At 41.5% G+C, this 26,542-nt stretch overlaps 1 protein-coding gene across 1 annotated transcript in view; it reads right to left on the bottom strand.

Moving 5' to 3' along the window:
- Positions 1-1,166: 1,166 nt before the first annotated feature.
- LOC147638905 (uncharacterized) overlaps positions 1,167-26,542 on the bottom strand; it is a 43,553-nt gene continuing 18,177 nt past the window's right edge. Inside the window, exon 2 of the mRNA XM_086792893.1 lies at positions 1,167-1,892. Coding sequence (XP_086649019.1) covers positions 1,255-1,892 — 638 coding nt within the window. The 3' untranslated portion in view covers positions 1,167-1,254. The remainder of the gene's footprint in view (positions 1,893-26,542) is intronic.

Raw genomic sequence — 26,542 nt, 5'->3', positions numbered from 1 at the left:
GTAGTTTTTACCCTTGATTAGTTTGATTGGAGCTTAATTCTTGAGAGAGAGTGTGTGTAATAATGAGAAATAAGAGAGGGAGCCTGATATTATAGAAAGAGGAGAGAAGATATGCCCCATGAGAAATAAGAGAGGGAGCCAATTTTGAAAATTCTGTCCGAGAATAGAATTATATTTTACGAGTCAAATTTCAATCCAGTGTGTCGAACAAAGGGAATTCTTTTTGTTTTCTTTGTTTTTGGGGAGGGGGGTAGAAAACTTTATCTACACATGCGCGTGCTTGGACATTGCTGCTTGGATATTTTTTTGGGGGGTGCTTACGGGGTAGGGAAAAAGGTGAAATTTTCAGGCTAGAAAGAAATTTTCCCTGGATAAAATAAATGGTACGCACGTTTCGTGCAAGATTACAAAACATCGAAGCTCGCCCGAATCGAATATACTGCACATACTACCGCCAGTTTTAGTAGTAAATAACTTGTCATCTTTCTGCTAAAGTAGATTATAGAAGGTGATCCCGTTTGATCCATCCGGGAAAAGGCGGCATTCATTCATTCCCAGACACACTGTGAGTCTGTCTATCTCTCTCTCTCTCATCAGCCTGTTGTGCAGTCACCAGTGCAACAAGCTTCGGAGGACCATATTTATTATTATTCGATTATTTTTAAAAAACTAAAATATGTCACAGACTCACAGGAATTATGTGATCATTTGAAGTATGTGGTACTAAAAGACATGTGACATAAAGGTACCTGCCACGGAATGTGACATAAAGGTTCTATAAAGACATGTGACATTAAGGTTCCTGCCAGTGCTGCCACACGGAGTACAAAAAGACATGTGACATCCACAAAAAGACGTGTAAATAAAAACATAAGGGCTTAATTGAAGGGTTGCCTTTAAATTTAAGGGTTTCTTTTTTTTTTTTCTTCAGCGAGAAAAGGTAGAAAATTATATTAACAAGAAGAGCCGCATGGGCTCAGATTACAAGAGGAGAATCTGGGATACAATACTAGGAACACGCCTAATAGGCTCACTGGCCAGAAGGTTTTTTTTTTTTTTCTGTCGGTGATGTGACATAAAGGTACTTGCCATGGAGTGTGACATAAAGGTCCCTGCAATGTGTTGCGACATTGCACAAATGCCGTGAGTGTTATATATATATATATATGAAATGCATGTTGGAACGTGCAGCATATGCGTGCAGTAAGGAGGGTGAGACAAGGCAATATTGGTCATAGTGTGAGGATGGGGAGGTCATGGGGAGTTGTGGCTATTATGGTGTTGTGCGCCAGCGGCCTGCTGGGCGTAGCGAGCGGCCATGGCAGCATGGAGGACCCCTTCAGTAGCGTCTACAACTGCTACCTGGAGCTTCCGGTTCCCACGTCGGCAGCTTGCCAAGCCGCGGTGGCGCTGAGTGGGACCCAAGCGTTCTATGATTGGATGGAGGTGAACCTGCCCAACGCCGCTGGCCGCCACCGCGAGCTCATTCCGGATGGCCAACTGTGCAGCGCCGGGCGGGAGAAGTATCAGGGCCTCGACCTGGCACGCTCCGACTGGCCAGCCACCTCCTTGTCCTCCGGCGTCCCCTTCACATACCTCTACCTGGCCACCGCCCCGCACTTGGGCTTCTTGGAGTTCTACGTCACCCGGGATGGTTACCAGCCCACTGAGCCGCTCAAATGGGCAGACTTGGAGGACCCGCCCTTCATCAACGTCACCACCACGCTTGACAGCGGCTCCTACCAAATCCCCCGCACCACGCCTGCCGCCAAGGCCGGCCGCCACCTCATCTACGTCATTTGGCAGCGCTCCGACAGCCCCGAGGCCTTCTACTCCTGCTCCCACGTCGACTTCGTCGATGCCCTCTCTCTCCACTCCACCACCTAGGCCCTCTGCATGTGTCCCGACCAATAGCTAGAAAGGGGGTGAGTGGCATGGCCACTTGCTCTTTCTCTTACGCACGGAATGCTCTTGTTATAATAAGAATCAATATGTTTCATGCGCGCATCGTCGCCTCTCGGTACTGTGTCTATAATTTTCGATCACTCCTCCCTTCATTCGCTCTCGCTCTTCCCTACTCTCTAGTGCCATGAGTATCATTCTCTCCTCTCTCTCTCTCTCTCTCTCTCTCTCTCTCTCGTTGCCACGCATGGGCGTGTGCACATATGTATATAGGGTAATGGGACCATGCTATTATGCATTCATTCATTCCCAGACACACTGTGAGTCTGTCTATCTCTCTCTCTCATCAGCCTGTTGTGCAGTCACCAGTGCAACAAGCTTCGGAGGACCAATTAGATTACTATTCTGTTATTTTTAAAAAAAACTAAAATTAGATTATTATTCTGTTGTTTTTCTGCTAAATTAGATTATAGAAGGTGATCCCGTTTGATCCATCGGGTAAGTCACCAGTGCAACAAGCTTCGGAGGACCACATTTATTATTATTCTGTTATTTTTTTAAAACTAAAATAGCGAATGGCGCATTTTCAAGATTTTCCAAATTAAAAACTAGGCTCAGAGGTTCGTTCCCTAACGAGAGAGAGAGAGAGAGATCAATTAAACAAGGTTGCAAATGAAATCATTTACAAATGGTCCTGCAAAGTTATGGTGTGTTGTGTTGTTTGGCATATGGTGGATTCCAAGCACTTGTTGTTTTGGTGAACGGTGGATCCTAAACAATTCTCGACTTTACTAATTTGACTAGAGTAGTGTATCGATTGCCATATGGTGGCCGATTCCAAGCACTTCTAATCTCTAGTCTTTTTTTTTTGGCATAGGGTGGATCCTAAACAATTCTCAATTACACTTTTACTACTTTGATTAGCACAGTAATATTGGTATCCCAAATTTTTACGTGAACTTTAAAAGTTTCTATGTAAGTCCTTCGAATGTTGTAATAAGATATACACAGCTTCAATTTGAACTCAAAATGCTGATTAGTATAGGTTATGAGTAGAATTAGAAGTAGCTAAACATTTTCACTGCAACCGCTCGTTTCTCACAAAATGAATTTACTCTCAGCACATTGGCACGTGCCTAGAAGACAATTGCTTTCTACTTCTAACCAGATGTTTGCTCCATAAACATAATGTTGTTTGTTGACTCCACCTTTTGAAAAACCTCTTTCATACAAATATCGTACAACTTAAAGATGAGCCTTGAAAATTAAAGCACTATGCTTATTGCATACTCTTACATAAACAAATATGAGCGATACTATGCTCACATGCGTTTGATCCATATGTAATTCTTGGGTGTTTCAAGTTATACTTGATTGAAGGATTGATTCTATCGTGGCTTCAACTTAGCTCTTTTTCACAAGTCCCATGCAATGTTGCTCCACTCCTTTCCTTCATATTACACCACATGGAAGAAACAACCTGTCTATGCCATTGTGGAAGAATTTCCACTTTCCTTACGCTTGTTTTAAAATTCAAAAAGGTTCTTGGTTGTTTGGGCACGTGGAGTATTCCACGTGTGTGAGTGGAACAATTTGTCGATCACAAAAGATCACAAAGTGCCACTCTTCTCCTTTAGTGTACGCGATACTCATGCACAATTCGAGTGGAATCTAGGAGAGCTCTACAAATCCATGTACTACTCGTTAATCATGTGCATAAAGCAGTCAATATCAAGGTTGGGTTCTTCATGCATGTAGGTTTGCGATTGATTTAAATTTCTCAAGCAGCTATGGACATGTATTGAGCCACTCCATAGTGCTTTGCATTGAGAGTGTACCATTTTTTGTTTACTCTATAAATAAGGTCCCCTCTCTCTCTCTCTCTCTCTCAGGCTCTCTGGTATTTAAGAAGGTGAGGTCTCATGATGGCTTCCTAACAAAGTTTGATCATTGTGATTGGAATGAAAAGGTATGGGGCTGTCCTTTTACTACATACTGTGACACAAAGTCTCAAACTTCAAGAAAACATGTAACAATCGTGTAGAAGCAATGTTAGAGAGAAAGAGAGAGAGAAAGTGCAGGAAAGGGAATTTATGTGGAACCTACAATTGTCCACATATGAATTGTTTGCCAAAGACACAGACATTTATAAATTATTTTGAGAACATTGAACAGTGAAAAAAACTAATGGTCAAGGTTGTGAGGTCGGGAAACCAACCCAAGACCCATGGGGCTTTGGGGGTATGCTTGACCGCACCGAAAATCATGCATCTATATAGGGAGGAAGTGTAAGGAGCGGCGAAACATGGACCCATATCTAGGCACACTAGAACGCACTCACGCACTGGGTAGGCACATTAGGCCTCCCCGGTTGCCGTGGAGGTTAATAGGTGCCATGTGCCTCGGGGGATGCCCGCCCCAACTTGACGGTGATCATGTCGAAGTGAAAATGGAACTGACGGAAGGAAAAACGGTGGAAACAACGAAGCCGCCGGGATGGCGAGCCGTGCCGAGCCGACGGGCCGATGAGGCCGGGCCAGTTGGATCATGGATTCGAGATGGATGGATGGACCCGAGACCACAAGGCCATGGAGCCGGGCCGGGGATACATGAGAAGGGTGTGACCCGACAAGGTTATATCACCCTATGCCGCGCTCAATAGCCGATGGAGCCGAGCTACATCATATATTGGCATGATGGGACGCATTGCGGCCCATCGATGTCCGGGACCCCGATCCTGGGGCCTGTGACACTTGGTACCAGAGCAAAGATCATTGGGAAGCCCACATGGGGGCCATGTGATGCCAGGTCGGAAGAAATCATAATTAAAAAAAATAGCAAAAACGGCAATTTGAGCAAGACTATATGACAGTCACAGAGCCGACGGCACAAAAGTAGCCGACAACATAAAAACTCATTTTTGAGCATCAAGATGATGGAATTTGCCCATGATTACATATACCTATCACGAGTGTGTGGACGCGAGGTACATGATGGCATGCTTGGTCGAGACTGCCAGGGACCCAGGCTGCAAATATGGAAGCTTCAATAACAAGGCAGCTCTGGACGACGGATGCCCAAACGATGGAATTTGAAGACATGTTATATATGAAAAGTGATCGGTTTTCCAAGTAGAATGTACATATGCAGTCTCTTTTGTGAAAATCCATAGTTGACCAGTGAGCTATTTGGCATGTGGAATGATTGGTATGGATACAAGGGAAGGTATCAAGGTGCAAGTCCAACTGAGTTGTTGGCAAGGGCCAATTTCTAATAGAGGCCCATATCATTCATACGAGAGTCAAAGATATATGAAACTCGGTCCTGGTGGAGCTGATATAGCACTTAGAATCAGAAGAATAGCGGGCTTAGGACCTCACATGAGATAACCACCATGGAAGGTGAAGATTTGAAGAAAACGACAATCCAGATATAGTGGCACATTTCGGACCAGCAGCACTCGACTTCGTGGTTGCGGGTTGGAAATGCCACATCAAGATCATTTGTGAGGGGAAACAAGACAACCATGTAGAATTAGCCGAACCGTGTGATCCGGGAGAGGCACATCTTTTGAATATACATATTGATATGAACTAATGGGTATGTGGAATTTTAAAATGCATGAACATATGGGAATTGAGCAAAATCAACATGTGGAATAAACGGCAATACAGGTGCCAAGAAGAAACGGTGTGGTAAGCCGAATCAACTTGAATCAGGTCATTGGCCGAAATGCAGAGCTGTGAAGCTACAAGGATGCAGATGTATTGGGTTGAAAGTGACATGATGCAAGACCGAAGAACCCTTGGAGGAGTAGGCTTGTAGTTGTGAAGCCGGAGACTAGCATGAGGCAAGTACAAAGAACCCTTGGTGGAGAAGGCTTGTTCTTGTGCAGACGCATGGATGAAGTTTGCATGTGATTGTTGACACCAGGGGGTTGTAGCGTGAGAGGCACAAGGTACTACTCGTGGTAGAAACGGCGTGTGAATGGAACCTACAGGGTCGATCTAAGATGGAATCATGAAGCATATGCATATAGATATCAATGAAGCAACAAAGGGGCCATGTATGCATTACAGCGACCGGTTATGGGACTGGAAGCTGATCTTTTGAAGATTGATGCAGCGGGTATGGGACCGTTGTGTCGGCATGGTACTCTCATATATATCATATAACATGTAAGAGCAATGAATGCAAAACCGCCATGCAAAACCGCCAAGACGAATCATTTGGGAATATCAAGCGGGATTGTATCCGTTAAGCGACAAGGTGTCCACTAAGGCCATGAGGAGCCTTGTGGCAGTGAAGCCACCACATTCTTTTCAGAGATCATACATATATTTATATCTACAGAAGGTATCAGATTGAACATGAAAGTCAATGAAGCTGCGCACAATCGTATGAGATTATATGCAAGGGACTTGAACCCCCATATAAGATGAGATCATATGCAAAGGAGCTTGAACCCCCATTTCACATGCAATCATATCCAAGGGGTTTGAACCCCCTGTCACTCACAGCTATTAGCAGCATCCAAGGGGCTTGAACCCCCATATATCAGGCAACTGGGCAAATAAAGCTGTCAGTTTCAAATGGAGTTGGTGGAAGCTACTGGGAAGCAGAAACCATTCTCACCATTGATATGCGGGTGAGGGTGAGACCAAAGACGGCATCAATAACCCCATCATCTATATCATCATGTGGGTCGACAGAAGGTTGGTAGAAGCCAGGTAAGTAGAGTTAGCAAGAGACATCATCATTCGGGTAAGGGTGAGTCCACCCAATCATGGCACCAATATTCCCTATTCATATATATCATATCATCAGAAGGACCCAACATAGTGGTCATATCAAAGTGGCCGTGCAACCAGTATCGCACAAGAAGGTCACAAAACCGAAACTACAATCCATGGACTCTTAGGTGTGTCAAACACTTTGGGGTCCATACCGGCCCAAACTGGAGAAATCTAGGGAGGGTAAACAGATTTTGGAATACAACGTGCTACATGAGGTCAAGTTAGGACCATGAAGGCACATATGCATACCAAGGGGAACTTGAAAGATGGAAACAGCCAGGAGCGCAGGTGGCAATGTACTTATGGTTGGATGATGGTAGCAAGGTGGCAATTGCTCTCATCGGAGTCAAATGGGGAGACTTGGACCAAGTGAAGTTAAAGATGAAAACTGCACGTGCGCAAGGTGGCAATTGTGCTATGTATGCGTGAATGCTTAGTGGCAGTGTTCATTGGATTCCAAGACAACACTTGGGTTTTGTTGTTGGCAGCATCTATACTTAGCCGTTCAAAGGGCAAACAAGATGCATAACAGGTACTCAAAGGCTCGAAGACAAATCAAATAGGTGACTTGGGATTAGCCTACTAAGCTACTTGTGTCCTCAAGCTTCAACATCCGAGCAACTAGGCTCATGCAGTATGAGCAAACAAACATTCAAGCATCACGGCTCACAGTTACAAGGGTGCAACTTCCAAAGGTGAGAGATTATGTAAAGGTCAACATGGTGTCATGAAGGCTAGAGCAAACTCAAGCTCAAGGATCGTATTGCAAAAATCATAAGCAGGTTAATCATCACACAATGGTCAAAAGAACCTACACATGGTTGCAGGAGATAGACAGGACAAGAATCAGTGCAGAGGCCAAGCTAGCGTTAGTAAGGTTCTACAACTCATGTCCGAGATGGATTCAGCACCTTAGCGCACATGGGTAATAGCAGAGCTATAGGCTCACCACAACCCACAGGTTCAAAGGATCAATGGAAAAAGAACATGCAAAGCTTATCTTGGTGTCAAGACAGCTAGGGCTTGGCTTGACCAGGAAAACCTTGTCCTCAACAATGTCGACAACATGGATTGGAATGGCAGATGATTAGATTGGTGTGATGAGACGCCAAGTGACAACAGGGTTATGAAAATCAATGGGGTCGACCTCCTTGAAGATGGGAATATCTTTGGAAACTCTTAAGAAAGGGACGATCAAGAAGGCCAGAACATACTTGATTCAGGAGAAATAGGCAAGTGCTGCGTTGTCTTGAAGGACTCCACATTCGGCTCAGACAGGAGTCAAGCGGGGACCAATGTAGCAGTTTGGTACCTTGCACATTGGGGATTCGGGGGACTCTCGAGCGGCTTGAAATCCAGGCCACAAAGATAGATAAAAATCTAAAAATATGCATAGTTGTTGTAACGGGTTAGACACTGACTTTGCTCATGGGCTATAAAGCAAGGTTAAGACCTCTCGCTTTCTTTTTTCTTAGTTGTAGGCACTTGTTGGAGAATATACTAAACATGATACTACAAAGGCACTCCCTCCTAGTTTGAAAATCAATTGACGACGAGGACGTCAATTCTATAAAGGGGGGTGTATGTGAGGTCGGGAAACCAACCCAAGACCCATGGGGCTTTGGGGGTATGCTTGACCGCACCGAAAATCATGCATCTATATGGGCAGGAAATGTAAGGAGCGGCGAAACATGGACCCATATCTAGGCAAACTAGAATGCACTCACGCACTGGGTAGGCACATTAGGCCTCCCTGGTTGCCATGGGGGTTAATAGGTGCCATGTGCCTCGGGGGATGCCCTCCCCACCTTGAGGGAGATCATGCCAAAGTGGAAATGGAACTGACGGAAGGAAAAACGGTGGAAACGGCAAAGCCGCTGGGATGGCGAGTCGTGCCGAGCCGACACGCCGATGAGGCCGGGCCGGTTGGATCATGGATTCGAGATGGATGGATGGACCCGAGACCACGAGGCCATGGAGACGGGTATCATGAGAAGGGTGTGACGACCCGACAAGGTTATATCGCGCTATGACGCGCTCAACGACGACTGATGGAGCCGAGCTATATCATATATTGGCATGATGGGACGCATTGCGGCCCGATGTCCAGGACCCCGATCCTGGGGCCCATGACAAAGGTCCACTTACAATGATTGGAGTTGCATGGCATTAGTTGACGATTTTGACATTTGGAGCATTTGTTGTATGGTGTGGCCAGCATTGCAGAGGAGATTGCACTATGAGGACATTGTGTTATTAGGGATGGAACTACAACACAACTGATCTACAAAGAGTCAAGACCTTAGACAAGTTGGGAAAAGTTGACCAAGCGGGACATGTAGAGGAAGTGGTGCTGAAGTCATACATGAGTCAAAAGATTTTACACCAAATTCCTCTTATTTTTGTAGGTTTGCTCTCCTGAAGATGAGAGTTGCCTTATGGCTTTGCAAAGAAACTCCTAAAAGTGAGATGCCTTATTAGAGAAGAGAGCTAGCCAATTTCCTGGTGTCCCCGTAGATCCATAACGTAATGACACACCAAGCGTTGCACTTGATGCCGACCAATGCCCTTGTGGTCTATGAGAGCAGCGTTCATTGCAACCAATGCTGCCAAATCTGCGTCCACCACTTTTGAATTGGTATTGCCAGCTCTCGCACTAGCTATGCAAATGCTCTGGCTGCTTAAGAAACAGAGCATGACGAATAGGAGAGGCTACTATATTACAGCCTTTGAAACATGCAGTCCTCATGGTCCACCACCACGATCAGAAGCAACTAAGGCTAGTTGTGAGAAGGAGACCAAGATTCAACGCTGAAGCACAGGTCATGGGGCCAAGATGAGCAACAATTTCTCCAAGCACCACCCTATGCATTCATAGATTCATAACCCTCTTCCTTGCACGTGCACAATCGTATGCATATTAAGCACCCAGCATTGGTTCAGTTCACTACTGCCGCAATGCCCCATGCTGCCTTCGCAATAGCATTGCCATGTGTTGTGCCTCGTCGCCATCAGCCTTCTAGCTCACAGCGTCCTATGTGTGTGTGTGTGTGTGTGCGCACGCGCGTGTGTGCGTGAGAGAGAGAGAGAGAGAGAGAGAGAGAGAGTGATGGCCCGCATGAGTGCAACACAACAATGAGAAGGAGAAAGAAGCAGCATGTTCCTCCAAACCACAACAATGAGAAGGCCTTGTCTAGTGAAGGGAGCATTACCTGGAATGAGAATGTGGCATCTAGACAAACATCATCATATCTTTCAAAGTCAAAAAGTAATTTTCGGGTTTCTGGAAACAAAGCAATGCATTTGTAGCATCAGTATATGTGGTTTTGGCAGACCCAAGCCATCCAATAAACTGGTGCATGACAGCAGATTCTATTTTTCCATGAAGGCCCCGCAATGCCCTGGCTTAGAACTCAACATGTAGAAGCCTCTTCCAAACTCAAGAATCCTACTTAGAAAACATATCAAGATCTTCAACTTTGCAAGTGTTCGAAAGAGAGACATGGCAGCCGAGAATAGAAGTTTCACACAGACAAAATTATGTTTAAATAGGTTTACACCAACTGAGCTTCTGATAACAATTGATGAACAGGAACAAACCTGGAACAAAGGCCAATAACCATGCAACCAAAAAGAAATAGTCAAGCCAAGAGTTGGTGTGACACGAGGGCAACTAGCACAAGTTTGAATTCAATACTTTTGTGTGTTACATAGCACGTTTATGCTACTCAGGAAGAAACACTCCAGACATGAGAAGCCGAGGGAGCTACTAGCAAGCTCATACTAAAAACAAGGAAGAGCAACCTCAAAATGATGCATTGAATCATGTAATTGGCTTCAGCTCACTGAGACTGTAGAGATACTCTCTACATAAGTAGGGAAACAATTGCAAAGCATAATTAACATTCAATTGCTAAGGAAGCTGTGTGCAAAAAGCATGAAAGACCAGCAACAACTATGTCATGGCAAATTCAGCTACTAACATTTCTTCAATAATGATAGCGACCACAAATAGAGCAGGGTGCTGCTAGACATGGTGGTTGTATGTGACATGCTTGCTTGACACTCTACCCACCCCTTATCTCATTATGTCCACAGTTGCCACAGCAGAGGTTACTTGGGGTTTCTTATTCCATACATTTGATTTGATGCATCCTGTAGTCGAGAAAGAGGTTCAAGAGAATATGGAGAACACGATAGTGGGGACGATGGCAACATAGCAAAAGCTACAGATGTAAAATCTTGCAAAAGGTGAAAATATGGTGTGAGGTCGGTCGCATCCATCGCTTGCGACAAAAATGAAGTCCCTTGGCCTGCAGAAGTGCATAGAGATGCAAAGCCTCTCTTTCCGAATTAACTCACACACAATGGTGATGCTGCAGAGGCAGAAAAGTCAAGGCCACTTGTAATCCGTTGCTTCTCCCTGTCCTCTCAGTAGCAACTGATTTGTGGGAATGGCCAGCTTTGGGATCTCATGCTTTCAAGGTTAGTCATGACCTTTTGTGCGCACATTTGGGAGTCTCCTCCACCAAGCATGTCTCCTCTTAACATAATCGGGGTCCTCCATCATTGCTCACACAGTGTATAGTGATTTTCGGGTTGGTAGCGAAGGCCGATTGTAGGCTTTGGAGAGAGGCAGAGCACTGTGTGCTCAGTTGAAGCAGCACTGAATTGCTAAAGATGGCATTCGACAAGGAGGGCAGCCAGCTCAGTCCTTTTTGGAGCTGTGTGCTTGCATGCTTTGGCCTCAATGCAGAGCAAGGGGAGTCGCTCAGAATTCACAGATTTACTGGCTTTCGAGGGTGCTAATTTGCCAACTTTCATGACATCTCAACCTTCCCATCCGCGCTGCTACTATTCTTAATTTACCGTACGCTTGCTGCTGCTATTCTTAGATTACTGAAACCACCTTTTTTGACTGGATGGAAAATCAAATTTCCACACCTTGCAGGACCAAAAAAATTTCATGTGATCACGGCCATGTGAACAACGGCCAATATGGCAAATAATTGAAGAATCAAATTTGAAAAGTTGATTTTGAATAATAATCATTCTGCCAGCTGAAAGAATGCCGAAAATTAAAACTTGCATGTGGAAGATGCTGCAACAACTGATGCTGAAATTGCTGCCAAGAGGGCAATGTTTAGAGGGGTTAGAGCTGCTCGAGGGAGACCATGTGACTTATATGAAGGGCTTGAGCCTGAGCTAGGAGGTTTATATGAATAAGATGGGGGAATGTGGCATAATGTCAGAAGAATATTGAAAAGTTGGTTTTTTAGATATGGGGTTTTATGCTGAGGTGGATTTTCAATAGGAGACGAGGATGGTGGTTTCTGAGAGGAATATGCTAGTGATGTGTGTCCCCGGCTACACACATGTGAACATCTCTGTGCGACACGTAGAGGGTTGAAACCTTGCTAGGCTTGAAGTTGAAGGGGCTTGTGATGATCTATCCAACATCTCCTCTCTAACAAAGTTTGTGGCAGGGCCACTGTTTTCACGTGAGGATGCTACTTAGCAAGGCTGGAGCTTCGACTCAGGAGCGCCACAATGCAGGTATGTGACAAGGTAGACACCAAGACATGGATGATGAGCTGGCCATCTTTAGCTGATTTATCTTCCTAGTAGAAGGTTTGGGTACCATTGTGAGAAGTGCATTGGACATCCATATTGTTGGTGTTCCCTATCACTCACCACTTACTTAGGCATTCCATGCAACCTAAACACATTCTCCATAAATTCTTGAGCCACCATAGAAACTGTATATTTCACCTTTGTGGGTATGAAATGAGCCGCCTTTGTTAATCTATCCACTACCACATAGATGCTATTCCACCCTTGCTTAGTAGTGGGCTACTCTTGCCCATTAGGGACGGGTCAAGCCACTAGTACATACAAATACTCATGCATGGGATGTTTCGCCCACATGCATGAGGGGGAGATCTTAACCCAATCTATGTCGACTCTCATTTTCTCTCTCATCTTAGTAAATTCATTTAATTAATGTTAATCATCTTTACAGGCTAAAGTATTGTGAAGAAATATGCATTTAATCTATCACCGTAAAACTCTTGAATTCTAGATGTTGATGTGAGTGTGTATTTGAGAGATTAATACTCAATTTCCATCAAAAATCATATTATGCTTTTAGTGGTATTAGAGCTAGGTTGCAGAGACTGCATATATGTTATCAATAAACCTAGATGAACATACTTGCCATAAAAACACCTCAAAGAGTGGCCCATGCATTATAGGCCCATTGCATCACATGCTAATGAATTGTCAATGCTCGCGTGTGCCTGCCACAATCTCTGTGTCTGCAAACCCACTTCCATCCTTGATTTCAAGTCTCACCTTGACGCTGCTTATGACCTGGCTCTACATGCATGAGGTTGATTAGGTCCCAGCACAATGGAGCTAGTTTCACATTTCTTAGACCCCAGCCCGATATTGACAATGCCCTTTTACTCTTTACTATAGAAAAGCTCAATGTCAAGGGCACGTGGTGGAAGAGCTGATTTTTTGATGAACGTGCAAGGAAAAATTGGAAAAAAAGACTTGATCAACATTAATTTGGTTTTCTTGTGAATCATGATGTAGCTTACACTCTTTCACTCTTTCCTTTGATCAAAACTGCAGATAAATTAATTAGATTATTTGTGCAGATAAATTAATTTAGCATAAGGTTAGGTTTCCATTACTTTCGAAAAACACAAGTAGATAACATTCAAGAGTATCTCTTTGATAAGGGGAAAATTGGAACCAAAATCTAATCTCCATGCCATGACATGCTCATTCAACTTTGTTTAGAAAAGCAATCTTCCCAACCACGTCATAGTCTTGAACACGGGAGTTGAAGACACAAATCCAAAGAGCTCAACGAATACATCATCACTTCCCCTAGTTTTTAAGGGGAGTGCCAACAGAATAGGATAATGTTGACCAAGTAATAGCACAAACATGTACCATTTAATACCTCGCTTGTTAGGTGTTGGTATATACCAGCAAACAAGCCATGTATTACGTGAGGAAAATGTACCAAGACGTGAATAGTTGTCAAAGCTATCAATTTCTCAAAGGGAGTAGTTGCTTCCACCCCATGATCCAACACTACGTGAGAGCATCATAGCCCATAAATACCAAAGAACTATTATCCAAGTCCATTTTCTTCATGACCAGTTCATAAATTGCCATATAACAAGACCAAGTGGAAATTAAGTACCCATATATTACAAGGCAACTAGGAAATAGAGTACAAATAAAACTGACCTGTTCTGCAATACTCCTATGGATGGGTGGCACACCCTCGATTTGCATGTGCCTTGCAAAGCACATACTCTTCCACAGGTCCTTCCAAGCACTCAAAACTCCCTATGGAAGTACTTGAGGGTGGGAAAAAACTGTGCATGGTAACAGTGGCAATCTATGTTTGGGAAAAATCATTTTCCTAAACATAAATCGTGTTTGAGGTTTTCTTAGAAGGAAATTTTATAAAATTGACCTACTTTTTTATATTTTTACACTAACTTTTTAAAATTTTAAGGGATTTTTTTCCCTTTCCTCTTGCTCACAAAACTGGCATTATTGAATTTCTAAATGGCACAATTGTAAGTTGAAACACACTTTTCCCAAACACTGGTGGCAAGGTCTACCAAACACCTTTGCTGTAAGATGTACACTTACTCAAGAGCCAAACCTCGTTTGGCGAAGGAAACTACCTACTATTTACAATAGAGGACAAGATGATGCAACATGGTACAATGATCAGAAACAAGTCATCTATGCATCCAAGAGTAGGGACTACCAAGTCCTTCAGCAATTTATCATCAAAACGCCTCCCTTTCCTGCGTTGTCCAAGGTCAACAAAATGCTGCATTGCTTGCTCAGCTAAGTTCCCATCCCCACTACCTAGGCAATGGCCTCGTCCACAAACAACAAGCCCCTTCCTTTCAATCATGATCCCGACTAAAAACAATCTTGACGCAGTCCGCTGTCACTCATCGCCTACTACTGAGCCCAACGGCCACCCCGAGTGGGGCGAGTCCCGCGATAGGGCAGTTGGTCTCCTTGGCGAAGAGATTGCACTGACCCCTTTACTACACTTGACATCTGTGGAAGTTGTAACGTCCCTCCCAAGCCATGTATGTATGTGTCTCTTTTAATATAGATTTTAATAAGAAAAGAGAGTGTAATTAGAAAGAGTGAGACAATAAGGCTAGAAACATTAGAAAAGTGTTAGAATAAAAATATTAGCTCCAAAAATCCTAAAAGAAATAAGCACATAAGAATAGTTCTATTAAGAGATAAGTATCCCCAAAAATAGAATTTCGATTTTAGGTGATAAGAGGTCATATTTAGAGTACTTTTACACATTTAGAGTCCATGCATACTAAAAATATGGAAAAACAACGCGTTTCTAAAGATGGTGCGTTTGCGGCTATATATAGACGTTTTTGCCTATTCTGCCCGCGTTGGCTTATAGACCAGATGCCTTCCCGTTCTTTTGACTGGCTACATAACTATATTCTGAGTTTTTATCAGAGAGTTATGGCCGAAACAGTTTGTTGTTTCTGTCAGGGTTTCTACATAGAGAAAACTGTGAGAAGACAGCAAGTAGCCTCAAGGTAATCCTAGAGTTTGAGATGCATATATCCCTTCATTCTTATCTAATACCTCAGAAAAGAAGCTTAGATTGCTATAGTCTTTCGGAGGAAGAGACCAAAACTCCATAGCTTTTCTTTTAGAGAAAGAATAGTATGCCATAGCCCTGTAAGAGAAGGCTATTTTGCCATAGATCTTAGAAAGAGAGGAGAGTCACAGTATGAGTAAGAGGAGATAAAGCTTGGAGATGATTGGATGATTTCAATCATAAGAGAAGGTATTAGAAGACTCTATTTTCTAAAGCTCTTGTTAATAACGAGCAAAGGCAACGATAAACGACAAATTTCTATGAGGTATATACATATTTTGTTTTTCAATTATATATCATTCTTAGGGGTTGAGGTATGGCCCCGGCTTCTCTATTGATTGTTACAGTGATCTATTTAATTGATTTACCATTTAAAGTTTGTATTCTTTTAAGCAATAGCTTATGCCTTTATAAAGAGTGTCTTATCGCAATCTCAAGTTGAAATGCTAAAATCTGTGTGAGAAAAGGCTTGTTTTCTTAAAGAAGGTGACATGGATCATAGTCATATGGTTTAGTGAATAAATGGATGGTTATCTTGGTTAAATTAAGGTACAGGTACAACTTCTCCCTGCCTTGACGCTGCCCCGTTCTTGTGCTTGTGTAGCCGGACGGCGGAGACGTTAGTAAGGCCCGGAGTTGGCCCATGGTATCCCTCATACCATTGGGAGAATGAGGTTTGCCGATTGAGGCAAGTGATTGTGATGATGCTGCCTAGTTCTGAGGGCCCAGGCTAGTGCGGTGAATTAGCCCACCCTAGTGCGCAGACATCCCTCTGAGGGGCGGGAGGATCGAGCGATGGAGCCTGAGAGGGCGACAGGCCGGCTTGAGTCCTCGCCAGCGGGCCGACGATGAGGTGTATGGTCCCGTAGGGTTTTGCCCAGCATGTGGAGGCTGGAAGGCCGAATTCTAGATCATCGGCAGTATACAGGAAAAGAATAAGAGAGCCAGTTTGGCTTGTATGAAATTGATTCATGTTTAAACTTTGTTTTTATAAATCTTGTCTTTGGCATTATTGTATTGTGGAAAAAGGCTGTTTTAATAAACCTTGTGAAAGGGCCTTAATTAAGGAACATGTTTGTTTATGTCAAACAGTGTGGTAGGATTAATTAGAAAACAAATTGACGCGTGAGTAGGGTGGAAAGTGGGAGGATGGAATGCCCTGATGGCACCATCCTATGGACGGGTGGACCCGATTAGTCGGGTAGCTTTCCAACATATTAAGTGAAAGCCCTACGTTAGATAAATAGGTTCTCGAGCAATTCTATTCTAGAAGACTAGGCCAACGGCTGTGCCTTGCATGGATGAGGAAAAAAGCGTTGTCTCTAGGAATCAAGACTAGTAGTTGCCCAATTTTTGATCAATTGTCCTATGGGTGATTTGATGTTTAGAAGACTACGCTTCTCCTGCGGGATAGAACTAGGTCTTACCTATGAATCGTATCCTTGAATCTCTATATGGTCAAGGTGTCGATGAGTAGGAAATTTTCTCCAAGTTAAGACTTAGTGGACTATCTTAAGCGTTTCCCCTATTTGTGGAAGGGGGGAACCTTACAAGTGGTATCAGAGCCGATCTTAGTTCCTAGGATTTGTTTTTCAAAGGTTAACTATCAAAGGGATTAAAACAAGTGATTGTTTATCATATGAGGACGAATCAATCATCTCTACTGGCCATAGAAGTGATTTGAATATCCTCACATGTTGAGACAATCATCTTATGAAATTGTGCTTGTATCTTGGGGGTGCACACGCAAGATATTTGTACAATAAATTTGAGAAATTAGATTGGGGAGAAAACCTTTTGTGAGGGAATCATAGGGTGATCAAATAAAGAAACTAGTGAGAGACTGAATGACTAGAAGGATAGACCGAAATTGTTTAGAGAAATTTTCACGATATATCTCATTAACTTGCATATTATAAATTATTAAGATTGTAACTCCATTAAGATTTGAACAGTTAACATGTGAATGCCATCCATTCGATACTTTACACTAGGACGATCATCCAAGATCTAGAACCCATCTCAGACAAACATGGATCTAACTTCGGATGTGTAATTCCCAGAGGATCATGCTCTTAGATGTATTAATCCCAAGATACTAGAAAACTAATCATCTCAGATGTGTCAATCCTGATAATCTTTGGATGTGTTAATCCCAAGGCACCAGATGTGTAATTCTTTTTTAAAAAAATGAATGAAGATCTTACATATATTAATCCAGAGTGCCTTTAGATGTGGCACTATAATAAGTATTTGATAGTTTTGAACTTTTAATGGATACAATGAAAGAAGCAAGCTCACCCTTACTCACGTCTAAAAATCGTAAGAAATGCTAAATTAGTTGGAAGCATTGTTGTCAATCTAACCATTGGAGCTAGAAAGTTAGAAGCATTATTGTCAATCTAACCACTACTAGAGCTAGAATCACTTATGAGATGCCATGAAAGTACACCTTCGTGAAAGGTTTTGTCCTCCAGGATTTCGAGAGGATAAAATGAATAAATTTTTGGAGCTAACCCAAGAAGGGAAGACCCTAAAAGAATACCACCAAAAAAACTTCTCCGATTTGCTCTAGAGATGGATGAGGTAACTCTTCTCCATCGATTCATTTGGAAGCTTAATCTAACTTTGAATAACCTCATCAAGAATGTGAAACCATCCTCTATTTCAAAAGCCATAATTATAGCCAGAGACTATGATAAAGTCTTTATATAGAAAGTGTCGAGAAGGACACGAGTCCTTCCATGTTAATCAAGAAGAGGTCCCCTAATTCAAGAGGAACGTCAAGCCCACCCTTGGCTACAAGGAATCATGAGCTAGAGCAAAAATTAGGTCAAAAAATAGAGATAGCAGGGTTAAAGATAATCGAATTCAACAAGTATTTCTATGAGTAAATCGAAGAGGATTGGTGCAAGATTCATGTGAAGTAATGTACATGATGAATAGAGGTATTCTACAAGACGATACTAAGATTATGAAATTGCTATCATAGGTTAGATTGCATAAAGGATTGATTCCCTTACGTTTTTCCATGACAATTTGTTAAGTACCATATTACATGGGGGTATAGAATAAGAAATTCGAAGGTTCATAGCATATGAGAGGTATATGGATGCATGAACTTAGGATAATAAGGCCAATTAACTTTAGAATAATAGATCTTTTGGAGGCAAAATAAAACAAGCCAAACACATGAAATAAAAGACCCTTTAAGAACAATGTTTAGATAAAAGAATATTTTTACCTAGTGGTGGGGACACCAATTTGAAAGAGACAGGAGGATTTACTTAGATACTACCCCAGCTCGCGAGATGAGGACATCTCGAATCTTTTAAGTGGGGGAGATTGTAACGTCCCTCCCAAGCCATGTATGTATGTGTCTCTTTTAATATAGATTTCAATAAGAAAAGAGAGTGTAATTAGAAAGAGTGAGACAATAAGGCTAGAAACATTAGAAAAGTGTTAGAATAAAAATATTAGCTCCAAAAATCCTAAAAGAAATAAGCACATAAGAATAGTTCTATTAAGAGATAAGTATCCCCAAAAATAGAATTTCGATTTTAGGTGATAAGAGGTCATATTTAGAGTACTTTTACACATTTAGAGTCCATGCATACTAAAAATGTGGAAAAACAACGCGTTTCTAAAGATGGTGCGTTTGCGGCTATATACAGACGTTTTTGCCTATTCTGCCCGCGTTGGCTTATAGACCAGATGTCTTCCCGTTCTTTTGACTGGCTACATAACTATATTCTGAGTTTTTATCAGAGAGTTATGGCCGAAACAGTTTGCTGTTTCTGTCAGGGTTTCTACATAGAGAAAACTGTGAGAAGACAGCAAGTAGCCTCAAGGTAATCCTAGAGTTTGAGATGCATATATCCCTTCATTCTTATCTAATACCTCAGAAAAGAAGCTTAGATTGCTATAGTCTTTCGGAGGAAGAGACCAAAACTCCATAGCTTTTCTTTTAGAGAAAGAATAGTATGCCATAGCCCTGTAAGAGAAGGCTATTTTGCCATAGATCTTAGAAAGAGAGGAGAGTCACAGTATGAGTAAGAGGAGATAAAGCTTGGAGATGATTGGATGATTTCAATCATAAGAGAAGGTATTAGAAGACTCTATTTTCTAAAGCTCTTGTTAATAACGAGCAAAGGCAACGATAAACGACAAATTTCTATGAGGTATATACATATTTTGTTTTTCAATTATATATCATTCTTAGGGGTTGAGGTATGGCCCCGGCTTCTCTATTGATTGTTACAGTGATCTATTTAATTGATTTACCATTTAAAGTTTGTATTCTTTTAAGCAATAGCTTATGCCTTTATAAAGAGTGTCTTATCGCAATCTCAAGTTGAAATGCTAAAATCTGTGTGAGAAAAGGCTTGTTTTCTTAAAGAAGGTGACATGGATCATAGTCATATGGTTTAGTGAATAAATGGATGGTTATCTTGGTTAAATTAAGGTACAGGTACAACTTCTCCCTGCCTTGACGCTGCCCCGTTCTTGTGCTTGTGTAGCCGGACGGCGGAGACGTTAGTAAGGCCCGGAGTTGGCCCATGGTATCCCTCATACCATTGGGAGAATGAGGTTTGCCGATTGAGGCAAGTGATTGTGATGATGCTGCCTAGTTCTGAGGGCCCAGGCTAGTGCGGTGAATTAGCCCACCCTAGTGCGCAGACATCCCTCTGAGGGGCGGGAGGATCGAGCGATGGAGCCTGAGAGGGCGACAGGCCAGCTTGAGTCCTCGCCAGCGGCCGACGATGAGGTGTATGGTCCCGTAGGGTTTTGCCCAGCATGTGGAGGCTGGAAGGCCGAATTCTAGATCATCGACAGTATACAGGAAAAGAATAAGAGAGCCAGTTTGGCTTGTATGAAATTGATTCATGTTTAAACTTTGTTTTTATAAATCTTGTCTTTGGCATTATTGTATTGTGGAAAAAGGCTGTTTTAATAAACCTTGTGAAAGGGCCTTAATTAAGGAACATGTTTGTTTATGTCAAACAGTGTGGTAGGATTAATTAGAAAACAAATTGACGCGTGAGTAGGGTGGAAAGTGGGAGGATGGAATGCCCTGATGGCACCATCCTATGGACGGGTGGACCCGATTAGTCGGGTAGCTTTCCAACATATTAAGTGAAAGCCCTACGTTAGATAAATAGGTTCTCGAGCAATTCTATTCTAGAAGACTAGGCCAACGGCTGTGCCTTGCATGGATGAGGAAAAAAGCGTTGTCTCTAGGAATCAAGACTAGTAGTTGCCCAATTTTTGATCAATTGTCCTATGGGTGATTTGATGTTTAGAAGACTACGCTTCTCCTGCGGGATAGAACTAGGTCTTACCTATGAATCGTATCCTTGAATCTCTATATGGTCAAGGTGTCGATGAGTAGGAAATTTTCTCCAAGTTAAGACTTAGTGGACTATCTTAAGCGTTTCCCCTATTTGTGGAAGGGGGGAACCTTACAAGTGGTATCAGAGCCGATCTTAGTTCCTAGGATTTGTTTTTCAAAGGTTAACTATCAAAGGGATTAAAACAAGTGATTGTTTATCATATGAGGACGAATCAATCATCTCTACTGGCCATAGAAGTGATTTGAATATCCTCACATGTTGAGACAATCATCTTATGAAATTGTGCTTGTATCTTGGGGGTGCACACGCAAGATATTTGTACAATAAATTTGAGAAATTAGATTGGGGAGAAAACCTTTTGTGAGGGAACCATAGGGTGATCAAATAAAGAAACTAGTGAGAGACTGAATGACTAGAAGGATAGACCGAAATTGTTTAGAGAAATTTTCACGATATATCTCATTAACTTGCATATTATAAATTATTAAGATTGTAACTCCATTAAGATTTGAACAGTTAACATGTGAATGCCATCCATTCGATACTTTACACTAGGACGATCATCCAAGATCTAGAACCCATCTCAGACAAACATGGATCTAACTTCGGATGTGTAATTCCCAGAGGATCATGCTCTTAGATGTATTAATCCCAAGATACTAGAAAACTAATCATCTCAGATGTGTCAATCCTGATAATCTTTGGATGTGTCAATCCCAAGGCACCAGATGTGTAATTCTTTTTTAAAAAAATGAATGAAGATCTTACATATATTAATCCAGAGTGCCTTTAGATGTGGCACTATAATAAGTATTTGATAGTTTTGAACTTTTAATGGATACAATGAAAGAAGCAAGCTCACCCTTACTCACGTCTAAAAATCGTAAGAAATGCTAAATTAGTTGGAAGCATTGTTGTCAATCTAACCATTGGAGCTAGAAAGTTAGAAGCATTATTGTCAATCTAACCACTACTAGAGCTAGAATCACTTATGAGATGCCATGAAAGTACACCTTCGTGAAAGGTTTTGTCCTCCAGGATTTCGAGAGGATAAAATGAATAAATTTTTGGAGCTAACCCAAGAAGGGAAGACCCTAAAAGAATACCACCAAAAAAACTTCTCCGATTTGCTCTAGAGATGGATGAGGTAACTCTTCTCCATCGATTCATTTGGAAGCTTAATCTAACTTTGAATAACCTCATCAAGAATGTGAAACCATCCTCTATTTCAAAAGCCATAATTATAGCCAGAGACTATGATAAAGTCTTTATATAGAAAGTGTCGAGAAGGACACGAGTCCTTCCATGTTAATCAAGAAGAGGTCCCCTAATTCAAGAGGAACGTCAAGCCCACCCTTGGCTACAAGGAATCATGAGCTAGAGCAAAAATTAGGTCAAAAAATAGAGATAGCAGGGTTAAAGATAATCGAATTCAACAAGTATTTCTATGAGTAAATCGAAGAGGATTGGTGCAAGATTCATGTGAAGTAATGTACATGATGAATAGAGGTATTCTACAAGACGATACTAAGATTATGAAATTGCTATCATAGGTTAGATTGCATAAAGGATTGATTCCCTTACGTTTTTCCATGACAATTTGTTAAGTACCATATTACATGGGGGTATAGAATAAGAAATTCGAAGGTTCATAGCATATGAGAGGTATATGGATGCATGAACTTAGGATAATAAGGCCAATTAACTTTAGAATAATAGATCTTTTGGAGGCAAAATAAAACAAGCCAAACACATGAAATAAAAGACCCTTTAAGAACAATGTTTAGATAAAAGAATATTTTTACCTAGTGGTGGGGACACCAATTTGAAAGAGACAGGAGGATTTACTTAGATACTACCCCAGCTCGCGAGATGAGGACATCTCGAATCTTTTAAGTGGGGGAGATTGTAACGTCCCTCCCAAGCCATGTATGTATGTGTCTCTTTTAATATAGATTTCAATAAGAAAAGAGAGTGTAATTAGAAAGAGTGAGACAATAAGGCTAGAAACATTAGAAAAGTGTTAGAATAAAAATATTAGCTCCAAAAATCCTAAAAGAAATAAGCACATAAGAATAGTTCTATTAAGAGATAAGTATCCCCAAAAATAGAATTTCGATTTTAGGTGATAAGAGGTCATATTTAGAGTACTTTTACACATTTAGAGTCCATGCATACTAAAAATGTGGAAAAACAACGCGTTTCTAAAGATGGTGCGTTTGCGGCTATATACAGACGTTTTTGCCTATTCTGCCCGCGTTGGCTTATAGACCAGATGTCTTCCCGTTCTTTTGACTGGCTACATAACTATATTCTGAGTTTTTATCAGAGAGTTATGGCCGAAACAGTTTGCTGTTTCTGTCAGGGTTTCTACATAGAGAAAACTGTGAGAAGACAGCAAGTAGCCTCAAGGTAATCCTAGAGTTTGAGATGCATATATCCCTTCATTCTTATCTAATACCTCAGAAAAGAAGCTTAGATTGCTATAGTCTTTCGGAGGAAGAGACCAAAACTCCATAGCTTTTCTTTTAGAGAAAGAATAGTATGCCATAGCCCTGTAAGAGAAGGCTATTTTGCCATAGATCTTAGAAAGAGAGGAGAGTCACAGTATGAGTAAGAGGAGATAAAGCTTGGAGATGATTGGATGATTTCAATCATAAGAGAAGGTATTAGAAGACTCTATTTTCTAAAGCTCTTATTAATAACGAGCAAAGGCAACGATAAACGACAAATTTCTATGAGGTATATACATATTTTGTTTTTCAATTATATATCATTCTTAGGGGTTGAGGTATGGCCCCGGCTTCTCTATTGATTGTTACAGTGATCTATTTAATTGATTTACCATTTAAAGTTTGTATTCTTTTAAGCAATAGCTTATGCCTTTATAAAGAGTGTCTTATCGCAATCTCAAGTTGAAATGCTAAAATCTGTGTGAGAAAAGGCTTGTTTTCTTAAAGAAGGTGACATGGATCATAGTCATATGGTTTAGTGAATAAATGGATGGTTATCTTGGTTAAATTAAGGTACAGGTACAACTTCTCCCTGCCTTGACGCTGCCCCGTTCTTGTGCTTGTGTAGCCGGACGGCGGAGACGTTAGTAAGGCCCGGAGTTGGCCCATGGTATCCCTCATACCATTGGGAGAATGAGGTTTGCCGATTGAGGCAAGTGATTGTGATGATGCTGCCTAGTTCTGAGGGCCCAGGCTAGTGCGGTGAATTAGCCCACCCTAGTGCGCAGACATCCCTCTGAGGGGCGGGAGGATCGAGCGATGGAGCCTGAGAGGGCGACAGGCCGGCTTGAGTCCTCGCCAGCGGCCGACGATGAGGTGTATGGTCCCGTAGGGTTTTGCCCAGCATGTGGAGGCTGGAAGGCCGAATTCTAGATCATCGGCAGTATACAGGAAAAGAATAAGAGAGCCAGTTTGGCTTGTATGAAATTGATTCATGTTTAAACTTTGTTTTTATAAATCTTGTCTTTGGCATTATTGTATTGTGGAAAAAGGCTGTTTTAATAAACCTTGTGAAAGGGCCTTAATTAAGGAACATGTTTGTTTATGTCAAACAGTGTGGTAGGATTAATTAGAAAACAAATTGACGCGTGAGTAGGGTGGAAAGTGGGAGGATGGAATGCCCTGATGGCACCATCCTATGGACGGGTGGACCCGATTAGTCGGGTAGCTTTCCAACATATTAAGTGAAAGCCCTACGTTAGATAAATAGGTTCTCGAGCAATTCTATTCTAGAAGACTAGGCCAACGGCTGTGCCTTGCATGGATGAGGAAAAAAGCGTTGTCTCTAGGAATCAAGACTAGTAGTTGCCCAATTTTTGATCAATTGTCCTATGGGTGATTTGATGTTTAGAAGACTACGCTTCTCCTGCGGGATAGAACTAGGTCTTACCTATGAATCGTATCCTTGAATCTCTATATGGTCAAGGTGTCGATGAGTAGGAAATTTTCTCCAAGTTAAGACTTAGTGGACTATCTTAAGCGTTTCCCCTATTTGTGGAAGGGGGGAACCTTACAAGTGGTATCAGAGCCGATCTTAGTTCCTAGGATTTGTTTTTCAAAGGTTAACTATCAAAGGGATTAAAACAAGTGATTGTTTATCATATGAGGACGAATCAATCATCTCTACTGGCCATAGAAGTGATTTGAATATCCTCACATGTTGAGACAATCATCTTATGAAATTGTGCTTGTATCTTGGGGGTGCACACGCAAGATATTTGTACAATAAATTTGAGAAATTAGATTGGGGAGAAAACCTTTTGTGAGGGAACCATAGGGTGATCAAATAAAGAAACTAGTGAGAGACTGAATGACTAGAAGGATAGACCGAAATTGTTTAGAGAAATTTTCACGATATATCTCATTAACTTGCATATTATAAATTATTAAGATTGTAACTCCATTAAGATTTGAACAGTTAACATGTGAATGCCATCCATTCGATACTTTACACTAGGACGATCATCCAAGATCTAGAACCCATCTCAGACAAACATGGATCTAACTTCGGATGTGTAATTCCCAGAGGATCATGCTCTTAGATGTATTAATCCCAAGATACTAGAAAACTAATCATCTCAGATGTGTCAATCCTGATAATCTTTGGATGTGTCAATCCCAAGGCACCAGATGTGTAATTCTTTTTTAAAAAAATGAATGAAGATCTTACATATATTAATCCAGAGTGCCTTTAGATGTGGCACTATAATAAGTATTTGATAGTTTTGAACTTTTAATGGATACAATGAAAGAAGCAAGCTCACCCTTACTCACGTCTAAAAATCGTAAGAAATGCTAAATTAGTTGGAAGCATTGTTGTCAATCTAACCATTGGAGCTAGAAAGTTAGAAGCATTATTGTCAATCTAACCACTACTAGAGCTAGAATCACTTATGAGATGCCATGAAAGTACACCTTCGTGAAAGGTTTTGTCCTCCAGGATTTCGAGAGGATAAAATGAATAAATTTTTGGAGCTAACCCAAGAAGGGAAGACCCTAAAAGAATACCACCAAAAAAACTTCTCCGATTTGCTCTAGAGATGGATGAGGTAACTCTTCTCCATCGATTCATTTGGAAGCTTAATCTAACTTTGAATAACCTCATCAAGAATGTGAAACCATCCTCTATTTCAAAAGCCATAATTATAGCCAGAGACTATGATAAAGTCTTTATATAGAAAGTGTCGAGAAGGACACGAGTCCTTCCATGTTAATCAAGAAGAGGTCCCCTAATTCAAGAGGAACGTCAAGCCCACCCTTGGCTACAAGGAATCATGAGCTAGAGCAAAAATTAGGTCAAAAAATAGAGATAGCAGGGTTAAAGATAATCGAATTCAACAAGTATTTCTATGAGTAAATCGAAGAGGATTGGTGCAAGATTCATGTGAAGTAATGTACATGATGAATAGAGGTATTCTACAAGACGATACTAAGATTATGAAATTGCTATCATAGGTTAGATTGCATAAAGGATTGATTCCCTTACGTTTTTCCATGACAATTTGTTAAGTACCATATTACATGGGGGTATAGAATAAGAAATTCGAAGGTTCATAGCATATGAGAGGTATATGGATGCATGAACTTAGGATAATAAGGCCAATTAACTTTAGAATAATAGATCTTTTGGAGGCAAAATAAAACAAGCCAAACACATGAAATAAAAGACCCTTTAAGAACAATGTTTAGATAAAAGAATATTTTTACCTAGTGGTGGGGACACCAATTTGAAAGAGACAGGAGGATTTACTTAGATACTACCCCAGCTCGCGAGATGAGGACATCTCG

The sequence above is a fragment of the Cibotium barometz genome, chromosome 4 (genome assembly GCF_041138505.1).
Source record: "Cibotium barometz isolate CiBa-2024 chromosome 4, ASM4113850v1, whole genome shotgun sequence".
NCBI lineage: Eukaryota > Viridiplantae > Streptophyta > Polypodiopsida > Cyatheales > Cibotiaceae > Cibotium > Cibotium barometz.
The sequence above is the reverse complement of the archived record's forward strand: the minus strand, read 5'-3'. Positions and strand labels throughout refer to the sequence as shown.